The following is a 15,015-nucleotide window of genomic DNA, read 5'->3' as shown; positions in this document are numbered from 1 at the left end:
ATTTAATTAATATTTAAGTTAGGGGGTGTTAGTGTTAGACTTAGGTTTAGGGGTTAATAATTTTATTACAGTGGCGGCAGTGTAGGGGGAGCAGGATAGGGGTTAATAAATTTATTATAGGTGGCGACGGTGTAGGGGGGGGCAGATTAGGGGTTAATAAGTTTAATATAGGTGGCGGTGGGGTCCGGTTTAGGGGTTAAACAATTTATTTAGTTGAGGCGGGGTCCGGGATCGGCAGGATAGGGGTTAATAACTTTATTATAGGTGGCGATGGTGTAGGGGGGGCAGGATAGGGGTTAATAAATTTATTATAGTGGCGGCGGTGTAGGGGAGGCAGGATAGGGGTTAATAGGTATAATGTGGGTGGCGGCGGGGTCCGGGAGCGGCGGTTTAGGGGTTAATACATATATTATAGTTGCGGCGGGAACCGGGAGCGGCGGTTTAGGGGTTAACATATTTATTATAGCTTGCGGTGGGCTCCGGGAGCGGCGGTTTAGGGGGTAATACATTTATTTAGTGGCAGCGGTGTAGGGGGGGACAGATTAGGGGTGTTTAGACTCGGGGTACATGTTAGGGTGTAGACATCTCCCATAGGAATCAATGGGATGTCTGGCAGCAGCGAACATGATCTTTCGCTATGGTCAGACTCCCATTGATTCCTATGGGATCCGCCACCTCCAGGTAGTCAGATTGTGCCGAACTTGTGTGCGGAACATCTGGAGTGACGTAAGAATCGATCTGTGTCGGACTGAGTCCGGCGGATCGAAGCTTACGTCACTATATTCTACTTTTGCCGGTGTCTAGGGCTTGATAACTTAGGCGAATCAGCCTCGCCACAAATACGCTGCGGAATTCCAGCGTATTTGAGGTTGACGGCTTGTTAACTAGAGGCCCATAACTCATAAAATATCTGAATATCATAATTTACACGTTAAATTGGATTTTTAAATGTTAACGTTCCTTTTACAGAAACAATCAGATAGAAGAAGGGAGATTTGTACTACAGTTTGAATGCTAACATACAGCTATTTGCCCTACACATCAGGAGTCTACGGACAGTAGATGCTGCTTTGGAGGCCCATAGTTTCAGGCTCATTAGACCGCTGACTTTAACCTGTCTCGATCCGATCCGATAGATTGGCCGCCAGTGAGCAGGAGGTGGCATTGCACATGCATTTTACCAGAAATGCATGTGCAATAATAAATGCAGACAGCGTACGATTTACGCATTTAGCGATGTCGAGTGGACATGATTCACTACAGAGAATCATGTCTGCTCGACATATGATAAATCAACCCATTTGAGTAGGTAATTTGGTTATCTGCTAATACTATGTAAAGCAATGCATATATATATATAGTGAAATAAAAAGTAAGGTTCAATGAATTCTACTTGCAAGTATTTAAGTCTGATCCCTAGATGGAGAGTGCACAATGTGCGCAGATGAAATCCCTGAAAAAGGTATATACAATATGTACCATGTCTATGGTGTCAGTATATTATGGCTGATATTTTGGATTTTGATTCTATTATTAATCCCTTTACAAGTATCCTGATTCTTTTGAAATAGAATAGATCTTGTTCCTTTAGCTATAACATTATAGGTGTTGCATAATACTAAATAATTCAAGAAGACAACCATAATCACTCTTAAATTTATTTGAAAAGCACAGAAAAAAGTGAAGTTGTGTCTTTAAAAATGTAGAAATGAGAAGTTTGAACAAATGGCAGAGCATACACAGAACACACTGTATTCCTTTCAATAAGAGTTTGATTAAAAAAGCTAAGTTGGAAGAGAATGAATAATGTCCTTTCAGAACTCACAAATGGTGAGACGATTTTGGTTGCAGCCTTTGTCATTCCATTTGCCATCGGTGTACATCTCAACACATTGTTCTTGTCCTTTGCTATTGGGCTCATTTTTGTACCAATTAGTATAAGTGACTGGTGTCCCATCTAAGTAACTGAATTTCCCAGGCACAAGACCCTCTTTGACTCCCAGAAATGCGTATCTGTTGTGCTCCTTTACAAATGTCAGGATAGCATTGTTTTCTTCATCATTCATTGGAGTGGCAATATTTCCACCAATAGCTTCACAGGTGGTTTTGGAGGTGGCAAAATCGACTTCCTTTCCGTTGGTGGCCAGTATCTTTTTTCCTACTTTTTGAATTTTTCCATTCAACTGAAGAGCTGAAACACGAGGGTACATTATCATGAAAGTCTAATGTTAATTAACTTATATTTCTTATTTAATTTACAAAGATAACACACTACAAATTAAATATACATTTATCTATGTATTTATTTTTCTTGCTCGCTCTATTTGTCTCTCTTGCTCTATCTATCTATCTATCTATCTATCTATCTATCTATCTATCTATCTATCTATCATCTATCTATCTATCTATCTATCTATCTATCTATCTATCTCTCTTGCTCGTTCTATCTACCATCTATCTATCTATCTATCTATCTATCTATCTACCATCAATCTATGTATCATCTATCTATCTATCTATCATCTATCTATTTATCTCTCTTGCTCTATCTTTCTATCTATCTATCTATCTATCTCTCTATCTATCTATCTATCTATCTATCTACCATCAATCTATCTATCTATCTATCTATCATCTATCTATCATCTATCTATTTATCTCTCTTGCTCTATCTATCTATCTATCTATCTATCTATCATCTATCTATCTATCATCTATCTATTTATCTCTCTTGCTCTATCTTTCTTTCTATCTATCTATCTATCTATCTATCTATCTATCTATCTATCAATCTCTCTTGCTCGTTCTATCTACCATCTATCTATCTATCTATCTATCTATCTATCTATCTATCTATCTACCATCAATCTATCTATCATCTATCTATCTATCATCTATCTATTTATCTCTCTTGCTCTATCTTTCTATCTATCTATCTATCTATCTATCTATCTATCTATCATCTATCTCTCTTGCTCGTTCTATCTACTATCTATCTATCTATCTATCTATCTATTTATCTCTCTTGCTCTATCTTTCTATCTATCTATCTATCTATCTATTTATCAATTTATCTCTCTTGCCCTATCTATCTATCTATCTATCTATCTATCTATCTATCTATCGATCTATTTATTTCTCTTGCTCGCTCTATCTATCTATCTATCTATCTATCTATCTATTTACCTATCTATCCATTGTAAGAGATTACACTGCTTACCTTTTTCAAAGCTATTTAGTTGATCCTTTAGCTGAAGTAGTTCTTGCTTCTGAAATTCAGTTACCATGGGTACAAGTGCTTAAAAATAATTAAATAAGATAATTAATTTAAGTGTTAAATACAGTAGAATTGAATAACTGATAAATACACAATAAAAAAGACAATGCTATAGCACTTATTTTAAATTTAAATTGAGCAGTAGGATATTTTCTGGTAAATTTCAAAGTTAATCCAATTTCCCCTCCCCTGTACCATGTGACAGTCATCAGCCAATTACAAAATGCATGTTTGTATATACAGTGCACTTTTGCACATGCTCAGTAGGATCTGGAGCCTTAGAAAATGTGCAAATAAAAAGAATGGGCACGTTTTTATAATGGAAGATTATTGGAAAGCTTTTTTTAATTTCATGCTTATCTCAATCATTAAACTTTAATTTTGTCTTTGGCGACCCTTTAATGTAAAACCTGCGCAACTAATTTAGGTTGCCAATAAACAGGATGGAATAACAAACTGATACGCGATTTCTGATAGAAATCCCATTTAAGAAAATAAAATTACTGTAATTTAGAAGTACAAAAATGTGAGTATGAAATAAAAACAAGATCTATGTCGCAGTCATGATTTCCATTTTCTCTTGTCACTTGCAGATCTTATTTGCTGTACGAGATATCACATATCTGTCTACACATGTAAATGTCTCGCCTCCACTACTGAGCGACTATACAATAGTGCTGCCGCGTGCTGAATATAGGTTTAATGAATCGTATCTTGCTATATGCATCTCAAATGGAGTTCTGAACAGTACATGAATAGTGCGCACCCTGCGCCATATGTAACACATAACTGTCCAGGAAAACATGGCCGAAGGGGCAACTGCATGCCCAACATAATAGTTTTATTCCAAATCACGTTCCAAATGAATAGTGTTAACCATCTCGAAAATGACAGTTTTGTACGTTATAAATATACTTTATGCTTTAATTTAATGTGCCCATTTTGTTGCCAAAATAAACTGCAAAACTGTAGGCGGAAGTATTGTGATCACTAAAGCCGTTGCTGTCCATGAATCGAATGGGTGATTTTTTTCGCTATATCTGAACAATTCCAGAGACGTAAATGGTGTTATCGATTGGATAGTGATCACTCAAAACATGAAAACACAGATCAGAAAGGATGACATTGAGCCCTATGTGTTTAACCCCTGCAGAGGGATTAAACACATATTTAAAGTCAGCTCCAGTGAAGCATTACTAGAAGTTAGCTGAACACTTACGGTGAGCCAATGGCAAAAGGCATATGTATGTAGTGACCAATCACCAGCCAGCTGCCATCAGTGCATTGCTGCTTCTGAGTCTATGTAGGTATGCTTTTCAACAAAGGATACCAAATAAGCAAATAAATATAATACTAAAAGTAAAATAAAAAGTCTCTAAAAATGATGAACTTAATATTTGAGTTAATTTCATGACCCTTTAAGTAATCAGCTATTCTATAAATAAGCTGTAAACCAAGTATAAAAATAAGTGAAAACTATAATTGTGTAATTCACTGAGTAGCCGTCTTCCAATAGACATAAATACCTCCAAGCCCAGCATCTCCCTTATTTGCTGGTATTCCAGGAAGACAGTTCTTTTTGAAGAGTTCCTCTAATCCAAATGGATCTTGAGTATTTAACTTTGGATCATCTGAGTTTTCTATAAATAAATTAAATGTTCGATATGTTATTTCAACTTATGTTTTTTTTTTAAAAAGGACAGTAAGAAAACTAAACTTAAAGGGACACTGAACCCAATTTTTTTTCTTGCATGATTCAGATAGAGCGTGCAATTTTAAGCAACTTTCTAATTTACTCCTATTATCAATTTTTCTTCATTCTCTTGCTATCTTTATTTGAAAAGCAAGAATGAAGGTTTAGAAGCCGGCCCATTTTTGGTCCACAACCTCGGTTATGCTTGCTGATTGGTGGCTAAATGCACCCACTATTAAACAAGTGCGGTCCAGTGTCCTGAACCAAAAAATTTGCTGGCTCCTTAGCTTAGATGCCTTCTTTTTGAAATAAAGATAGCAAAAGAACGAACAAAAATTGATAATAGGAGTAAATTAGAAAGTTGCTTAAAATTGCTGCGCTATCTGAATCATTAAAGTAAAAAATTGGGTTTAGTATCCATTTAAATCAAACAGCCAGATTACAAGTGGAGCACAATAATGTATAGAGGCTAAACAAACATTGCACACCTGGTTATATAGTGCATGCTAAAGTATTCATGTTGAATTGCGCAAGATAATATATTTCTACAAGGGTGCGCACTAAAATTCATGGCAGATAATTATTGAGCACTAAGTTTCTGTTTAACTATTGGAGCTTTTGGTTAAATTATTTCAGCTTGTGTGCTGACTAAACACTTAAAGGGACATGGGAACCCAAAATTTTCTTTCATGGTTCAGATAGAGAATACAATTTTAAAAATCTTTCCAATTTCATTCTATTATTTATATTGGTTTGTTCTCATGTTATTCTTTGTTGAAGAGATATCTAGATAGGTAGCGTGCACATGCCTGCAGCACTACATGACAGGAAATAGTGCTGCCATCTAGTGCTCTTGCTAGTGTACAACATTGTTGAAAAACTGCTGCCATATAGAGCTGCAGACACGTGCACACTCCTTAACTTGGAAATTTGTTTAAAATTGCATGTTCTGTCTGAAAAATGAAATAAATGTTGGGGTTTTTATGTCCCTTAAAGGGACAGTATACACACATTTTTATTTAATTGCATGTAATAGACACTACTATTATTATACAAACAGCAGCAATCTTAAGTCTGTATACATCAGTATACATCAAAAACTTTGGGGCGTGGCTAGGTGTCTGAAAATCAGCACAATGTTATTCAAAAATAAGCAAAACTATACATTTTTACAAAAACGCCCCAAGATGGACTATATTAATGGATCATCTGCAAAAAATGTATGCAAAGAAAAATCTATTGTACAATATTGCTTTAACCAATGATTTGTAATATGAGCACAATGAACGCAATACTACTGCTTCCCATTGAAAGTATAGGACATGCAATTTATCTATTGGGTGCATTAAAAATGATTTGGCTAAGTATTTTGAGGCTGAGCACAATATAGCACACTACTTGTTATTGATTGCACTGAAATTATAGTCTAGCCTACAGCTGGGTGTTGACATCCTAATTAAAGAAATGCCTATGTCTATAAACCATGAGGAGTAGTTTCTGTAATAAATAACAAAAATGAGCTAACTATCCAAATGCAAACATGTTAATTGTAACAAAATGATTATATTTCATTTTCATAATATATTTTAAAGACTGCATCTTTGGTATAGATGGTACTGCCAAAATCACAAAGAAATATGTTTAACAAAACAGGCTCCAGCATTCATACATCAGGCACTTTGTTTGATTGCCTTTCCTTTACTTAATATTATACCCACTGAGCTATTATTAAGTGCATTCCTGGTAATACAGTTTATATTACTTTAATTGCAGTTGAGTGCTTTAGAACAACACCAATACCTTAAACATTGTCTTTTTTTTAGTCAATTTGTTGAAATGCATTGACCATTTTTTCCCTTTTATTCAATTAAAACTGATCTGCTAGGCATCTTTTCACTGCATATTAAAAATGTACCTTTTTCTGTATCTCCAGGGCTTCCTAATTTACTGAACCAATCAAAAATTGGAATTGCATGACCAGTCCCAAGGAACACAGCCAACAATATATAGAGTGGACACTGCAGAAACATCATTCTGGAAAATCTGTGGAAAGAAAAATGTTTATATAAGTTATTTGTAAAAGGATATTAATGCCAGTCTCTGTTTCCTGTTAAGGTTAACAAGGTATAAATTAATGTGGTGCATTATCCATATTTGAGAACACAAAATCTTAAATAGCTCCCCCTATTGTCAGACTGTGACTGTGAGACAACAGCATTTCCTCAACTAAACCCATTTGGGAAACTATTAACTTTCAGCAAATTGATTGCATTACCCTAACAGAATAGATAATTACAATTATAAACATTTACATAAATAATGTTACATGTTACATGTGTTTCTGAAGTCCTATGGTTGTAAGATAGGTGATGCAATACATAATATACATTTCGAACATGATCTCACATTTACAACCTCATGAGAGTCTAAGAATCTAGTTACCATTGTTGCTACACATCTTTATAAACTCAATCAGAGCACACACCACACATATTTTTTCTTTCCATGCAATGCATAATGATACTGAATCAGTATCCATCTTTCTTTATATTGGTAAAACAGCCATACTACACACTCACAGAGGCTGAGAAACGTGTTGTGAAACGAGTGTAATATCATCTTATTGGTTTTCATTTTTGTATAATTATCCTTATTTTATACAGTTTTAAATAAATATATATATATTTTAAAACTGGCTGCTGTGGGTCCGGAGTGAGTTAGCGGAGCAACTGAAAGTATCCAGCACATGTATAGACTATAGGCACCATTTGTTTGGTGATCTCTTACATATGAGTACTCATCCAAAGGGCAATCTAGTATTGGGGTTTTACTGTTTTGCAGGTGTGGTGCCTCCAATTGTGTTTTTTCTAGATATAAAAATCAACTTTAGGAACAATGATTAATAAAAGCTATAAAGCAAATAATTTCAGATGCAGTGTTAATAAGGTCATATTATTTGGTCAAAAGCGTGACCAGTCATCTTATGCACTATCTATAACATCTTCTAAACACAAACAGCTAACATATGATTAACTCAATTCCTAGCCTCCTGGGCAGGTAATACCTATCAATATAGTGTTTGTCTCTGCTACAGCCTATAGTTTTGTGTCTATAATGAACAGCTATACTCACTTATCTGTAGGGCAAGTAAATAAGCAAATAATAAGCAAATAATACAGAACTGCATAGAATGTTGGCTTCTGACTACTTTGAACTATATTGCTTATGTATTAAAATCAGCAACAGAAAATAAAAGTCCTGCAAACATTTCCTAATATACAAATACTATGCTATAGCATTAATATATTTTAAGTAAAAAATTGCTATCATATTTATAATGTAGGATTATTCTCTGTCCTTATGAAAATAATGTAATATTTGTATAGTAGTTGCTAATTATAAATTGGTATAACAGACTGTTTCATAGTTAATAGTAGTTTAAGTTCTAATCTAATTCATGGATTGATATCAGACAAGCATATTTTCAGTGCATATCTTTTTATACCTACATAAGTTGAAATATAATAAGTTATAAATGATTAAATAATTCATATTCCTTGTTTCAAATAAAATTATACTTTATTATTGTGAGCTGTGAATTTCAAACCAACCACTAGATGTCAGTAAGTAAAGCATCCCTTTTTACTGATGCTGTGAAGAATTTGTTTATTATATTCCCATTCCTCTTAATAGCATGAGAAACTATTGTCTCATTTTAAGTTGTTACTATTTGTTATTCTATTGTTAATTCATATAATCTGTAACAGTAATATTGATATGATATATTTCATATAAATGGATTAACATTTGAAAGGAGACTTCAAGGGCAATTTTTTGCAGGGCAATCAAATAGGCAAGTTATGTAATAGACCAGTTCACTAAATTAGATATTTTATTATTCTGCTTTAATCTGCAGGGGACTCAGATGTTACAATATGGAAACAAATATATAGCACTGTCCCTGGAAAATCAGGACAATTGAAAAGTATGTCACAGCCAAATTCACAATTTCTTTCTAAAGTTAATATCTATTTTCACACTAAAGAATGCTATGCATCTACATAAAAAAGAGATTTGTCAAATTTTCTAAGACCTTATCAATTCTGATACTTACAGTTTGGTCTTCAGTAGATGATGCAGTACAGCAAAGGTTTGAGCTCCCTTTTTAAAGTGCTGAAGGTGTCATTCTTTATATGTGGCAATTTGATGCTGTCACTTCATTAATTTTTTCCCCATAACTGCACTTATCTAAAACCTGCTATTTTGGTAATGGGCTTGTGCAAGAGTGAGGTCATTTGCTTGCCTGAGAGCTGGTTCCCGGTATTTACTTAACAAAATAATTTGCTGTACACTATTTGAGAATATACTTAACATTCTGAGTGGTGTAAGAGTTTACAGTGCATATAGTTCTTAGCATTTTCTAAGGAAATCTCCACACTTACAATATGAAATGCTTGAATGCAACTTTTAACCCTTTAGGTTCCAATATACCTCCAACACCTTTGAAAGTGAAGCATTTCTCTCATAGCTAAGGGGTATTAGACAGATAAAAACTCACAGATTCTAACATAGAAACTATTTTCTTACAGCAGATAAAAAACCAAAATGCATATCTAGTCGGTCCCTATTTCTTTATATATTAAACATGTGTTTAAAGGCATATGGGCGTCAGAAGTAAACTTTCATATTGTCAGAGTGTGTTGTTTTTAAAAGCAATAAGTTTCATCAAATGATACCAAAACAAGAAGATATCTGATAATAAAAGTGTTAGATTTGTTTTAATTCCACAGTCTAGCTAAATCATTAAACTTTTGTTAATTAACAGGATATATTTATGTATATCCCAATAATATAACAAATAAATGTGCAGTATTTTTTAACACCTCTATTGGAAGGTTATTCTGTGATTTAAACACTGTTTGAACATTGCAAAATCTTTTAAAAACTGACTTAATAGCCAGCACACAACTGAAACCCAAATGTGTATTACATTACATTTTAATAATAGTGTATTCTAATACAAAAGTAATATTACAATTGAAACGGAATAATATTAAATCATAAATGTAATAAAAAATATTTAATTAATTTAATTTTTATTTTACTCAAATTGCTTTTATTAAATGTGGACTCTAATAAAACACCTATTATTGTGATTATTTTCTTTCATGATTCAGGTAGAGCATACAATTTTGAACAACTTTCTAGTTTACTTCTATTATCAAATTGTCTTTGTTTTCTTGTTATCATTTGTTGAAAAGCACACAGGTAAGTTCAGGAGTGTGCACGTGTCTGTATGGCAGCGGTTTTGCTACAGTGTTTTACATAAGCAAGAGCACTAGATGGCGCACTATTTCCTGTCATGTACTGCTCTAGATATGTACACGCTACTTATCTAGATATCTCTTCAACAAAGAATAACATGAGAACAGCACCAAGTTTGATAATAGAAACAAATTGGAAACATTTTTAAAATTGTATTCTCTGTCTGAAACATAAAATAAAATGTTTGGGTTTCATGTCCGGATTCAGGTTAGGTTTGGTAATTGGGGTTATGTTAGCAATACAGATTTTAGTTAGGGTAATTGCTGGAGTTAGTGTTAGGAATTGGATTTATGTTTAAATATTTGGGTTATGGTTAATAACTGATGTGAAATTTGGAATTGGCTTTGGTTGGGGTTAATGATTGCTGTTAGGGTTAAGGATTAAAGTTAGATTTAGAAACTGGGGTTAAATTAAGGTTACATGCGGGGTTTTTGGTTAAGGTTTGAGGTTAGGTTAGACATGGAGTTAAGAACTGGAGTTAAGGTTACTAGCTGGGATAGGGTTAATCCTGCTGATGAAAGACAGAGATGTAATCTAGCTCTCTCTGATATCTGGTAATTATAGGTGACCTCCCCCTAGCGGCAATATCACCTGTGACTTTGCTGAGGCCACATTCAGATCATTGCAACATTGTGTTCATTCTATATATGATTCTATCTATCTAGCCATCTATTTATCTATTTATGATCTATCTATCTTTTTATTTATACATCTAGCTATATATCTATCCATCTATCTATATATCTATCATCTATCTATCTATCTATCTATCTATCTATCTATCTATCTATCTATCTATTTATTGATCTATCCATCCATCTATCTATCCATCCATCTGTCTATCCATCTATCTATTTATCTATCTATCTTTCTATTTATCTCTCTCTCACACACGCTCTCTGCCTGTCTGTCTCTCTCTCTGTCTATCAATCTTTCTATCTATCTATCTATCTATCTATCTATCTATCTATATCTATATCTATATCTATCTATCATTTATTAATCTATCTATATCTATCTCTATATATCTATCTATCTATCCTTTATTTGTTTCTGTCTTTTTTTTTGTGATTAGTCTTTTGATTTCCACCTTAAAAAGTGTGTAACAGCTTGAAGTCTGTTTTATACATATCTATCTTTAAAGGGACATGAAACCCAATGCTTAGTAGCTGCTGATTGGTAGCTGCACATAAATGCCTCCTGTGATTGGTTCACTGTGTGCTTGGCTATTTCTTCATTAAAGTATATCTAAATAATAAAGCAAATTAGATAATAGAAGTAAATTGGAATGTTGTTTAAAATTATATTCTCTACCTTAATCATGAAAGAAAATGTTTGGGTATAGTGTCCCTTTAAATAAATAATGTTTACTATGATTTTATAATAATGGTTGCCAGGTTTACAGGTTTGCACAGTCATAAGCAATGTATGACTCTTGAGGGGAGTTACAAATACATGGCCTTTTGAAGAGTCCCCTTAATTTAGCCAGTTTATGATTTTAGCACAAGGAAAAGCTTGGGTCAGAATCCAGAGTTTAGTCTAATAGTGTAACATCTGAACGAGAAGAATAGAATGTTGAATGGGCCACTGGAAACGTTCTTGGTCATGCAGCTATAGAGACTTGGGTAAGGGAAATGCTAAGTGAAAGTGAGTAACTCTGGCAATGGTTTGACAACTTTGGAACTTAAACTAATCTTTATGTGCTTTGTTTCAATTTAAAACAATTATTAGGAAAGATTGTTTTAATGTAGATCGTGTTTATGAACACAATTTGCCAGTGGCTTAAATGGATTTGAAATATGATAATTTCTATGTATTCATACTATGTCCTAATCTGCAAATCTGTAGCTTAATAGTTAAAACAGCTACTGAAATAATAGTTCAGAAAAAGGCAAATTATATGACAAAACAAAAATAAAAGCTGCAGCATTTATAAGATTCTTTGTATCAAGTAACAACGACAGCAAAAGGTAAGTAAAAACTAATAATAAATATGGCACAACAGAAAGCTCTCAACAGACTGGCACCACCTAATGTGATAAGGAAATAAACACCATTAAGTATCTTACGGGGAACAGTAACCACGTAAAAGCCACTTCATTGTGTAAATAATATAATAGAGTTTCTCATGTCCTTGTAGCTTGAAAGATGGGTGGACAAATAAAAAAAAATGTTTTCTGTTCTGTCCACTAATGGATTATTAAAATACTATTGGCTAGTTTTAGAGTTTGGCGTTAGCCGTCAAAAGCAGCGCTAAGGGGTCCTAACGCTGCTTTTTAATGCCCGCTGGTATTTAGAGTCAGGCAGGAAAGGGTCTACCGCTCACTTCCTTTCCGCGACTCCCGGCTACCGCAGAGATCCCCTTACGCCAATTGCGTATCCTATCTTTACTATGGGATTTGCCTAACGCTGGTATTTGGAGTCTTGGAAGAACTGAGTGGTAGAGCCTCTACCGACAAGACTCCTACCGCCAAAAAATGTCAGTAGTTAAGAGCTTTATGTGCTAACGCCGGAATATAAAGCTCCTAACTACTGTGCTATAAAGTACACTTACACCCATAAACTACCTATGTACCCCTAAACCGAGGCCCTCCCACATTGCCAACCCTCTAATAAAATGTTTTAACCCCTAATCTGCCGACCGGACACCGCCGCCACCTACATTATAGCTATGAACCCCTAATCTGCTGCCCCTAACATCGCCGACACCTATATTATATTTATTACCCCCTAATCTGCCCCCCCAATGTCCCCGCCACCTACCTACACTTATTAACCCCTAATCTGCCGACCGGACCTCGCCGCCACTATAATAAATGTATTAACCCCTAAACCGCCGCACTCCCGCCTTGCAAACACTATAATACATTTTATTAACCCCTAATCTGCCCTCACTAACATCGCCGCCACCTACCTACAATTATTAACCCCTAATCTCCTGCCCGCAAAGTCGCCGCTACTATAATAAAATTATTAACCCCTAAACCTAACAATAACCCTAACCCTAACACCCCCCTAAGTTAAATATAATTTTAATTAAACTAAATAATATTCCTATAATTAAATAAATTATTCCTATTTAAAACTAAATACTTACCTATCAAATAAACCCTAATATAGCTACAATATAACTAATAGTTACATTGTAGCTATTTTAGGATTTAAATTTATTTTACAGGCAACTTTGTATTTATTTTAACTAGGTACAATAGCTATTAAATAGTTAATAACTATTTAATAGCTACCTAGTTAAAATAAGTACAAAATTACCTGTAAAATAAATCCTTACCTAAGTTACAAATACACCTAACACTACACTATCATTAAATTAATTAAATAAATAAACTACAATTAGCTAAACTAAAATACAATTAAATAAACTAATCTATAATACAAAAAAACCCACTAAATTACAAAAAATAAAAAATAAATTACAAGAAGTTTAAACTAATTACATCTAATCTAAGCCCCCTAATAAAATAAAAAATCCCCCCAAAATAAAAAAATGCCCTACCCTATTCTAAATTACAAAAGTAATCAGCTCTTTTACCAGCCCTTAAAAGGGCTTTTTGCGGGGCATTGCCCCAAAGTAATCAGCTCTTTTACCTGAAAATAAAAATACAATACCCCCCCAACATTACAACCCACCACCCACATACCCCTACTCTAACCCACCCAAACCCCCCTTAAAAAAACAGCCAATAGAATGCAAGCTCAATACGATTGGCTGATTGGATCAGCCAATCGGATTGAACTTCAATCTGATTGGCTGATTGCATCAGCCAATCAGATTTTTCCTACCTTAATTCCGATTGGCTGATAGAATCCTATCAGCCAATCGGAATTGAAGGGGCGCCATCTTGGATGACGTCCCTTAAAGGAACCTTCATTCGTCGGGAAGTTGTCGGTTGAAGAGGATGGCTCCGCGTCGGCTCCTTTGAAGATGGCTCCGCTCCACTCTGGATGGATGAAGATTGAAGACGCCGCCTGGATGAAGACTTCTACCGGATGAAGGACCTTCTCTGCGCACCTTGGATGAAGAATTCGGCTCGGCTGGGTGAAGACGACTCAAGGTAGGATGATCTTCAGGGGGTTAGCGATAGGTTTTTTTAAGGGGGGTTTGGTTGGGTTAGAGTAGGGGTATGTGGGTGGTGGGTTGTAATGTTGGGGGGGTATTGTATTTTTATTTTCAGGTAAAAGAGCTGATTACTTTGGGGCAATGCCCCGCAAAAAGCCCTTTTAAGGGCTGGTAAAAGAGCTGATTACTTTTGTAATTTAGAATAGGGTAGGGCATTTTTTTATTTTGGGGGGATTTTTTATTTTACTAGGGGGCTTAGATTAGGTGTAATTAGTTTAAACTTCTTGTAATTTTTTTAAATTTTTTGTAATTTAGTGTTTTGTTTTTTTGTATTATAGATTAGTTTATTTAATTGTATTTTAGTTTAGCTAATTGTAGTTTATTTATTTAATTAATTTAATGATAGTGTAGTGTTAGGTGTATTTATAACTTAGGTTAGGATTTATTTTACAGGTAACTTTGTACTTATTTTAACTAGGTAGCTATTAAATAGTTATTAGCTATTGTACCTAGTTAAAATAAATACAAAGTTGCCTGTAAAATAAATATAAATCCTAAAATAGCTACAATGTAACTATTAGTTATATTGTAGCTATATTAGGGTTTATTTGATAGGTAAGTATTTAGTTTTAAATAGGAATA

General features: G+C 34.3%; 1 protein-coding gene across 1 annotated transcript; it reads right to left on the bottom strand.

The window, feature by feature from the left end:
• Positions 1-1,814: 1,814 nt before the first annotated feature.
• On the bottom strand, positions 1,815-12,396 carry LOC128640375 (pulmonary surfactant-associated protein A-like). The gene is made up of 5 exons (XM_053692870.1): positions 12,365-12,396; positions 6,886-7,013; positions 4,804-4,917; positions 3,221-3,298; positions 1,815-2,191 (listed from the first exon to the last, which is right to left on the bottom strand). The coding sequence occupies exons 1-5, from the start codon at positions 12,394-12,396 to the stop codon at positions 1,815-1,817; spliced, it is 729 nt and encodes a 242-aa protein (XP_053548845.1).
• Positions 12,397-15,015: the final 2,619 nt, after the last annotated feature.

The sequence above is a fragment of the Bombina bombina genome, chromosome 9 (genome assembly GCF_027579735.1).
Source record: "Bombina bombina isolate aBomBom1 chromosome 9, aBomBom1.pri, whole genome shotgun sequence".
Taxonomy (NCBI): Eukaryota; Metazoa; Chordata; class Amphibia; order Anura; family Bombinatoridae; genus Bombina; species Bombina bombina.
Note: the sequence above shows the minus strand (reverse complement) of the source record. Positions and strands in the feature narration are given on the sequence as shown.

Excerpts from the sequence above, each read along its gene's own strand:
- LOC128640375 (XM_053692870.1), bottom strand. The coding sequence starts at position 12,396 with ATGAAGTGGCTTTTACGTGGTTACTGTTCCCC. Across the intron at positions 4,918-6,885 it reads CCCTGGAGATACAGAAAAAG|AAAACTCAGATGATCCAAAG; the intron begins GTACATTTTTAA and ends ATTTATTTATAG. Across the intron at positions 2,192-3,220 it reads ACTAAATAGCTTTGAAAAAG|CTCTTCAGTTGAATGGAAAA; the intron begins GTAAGCAGTGTA and ends CTCGTGTTTCAG.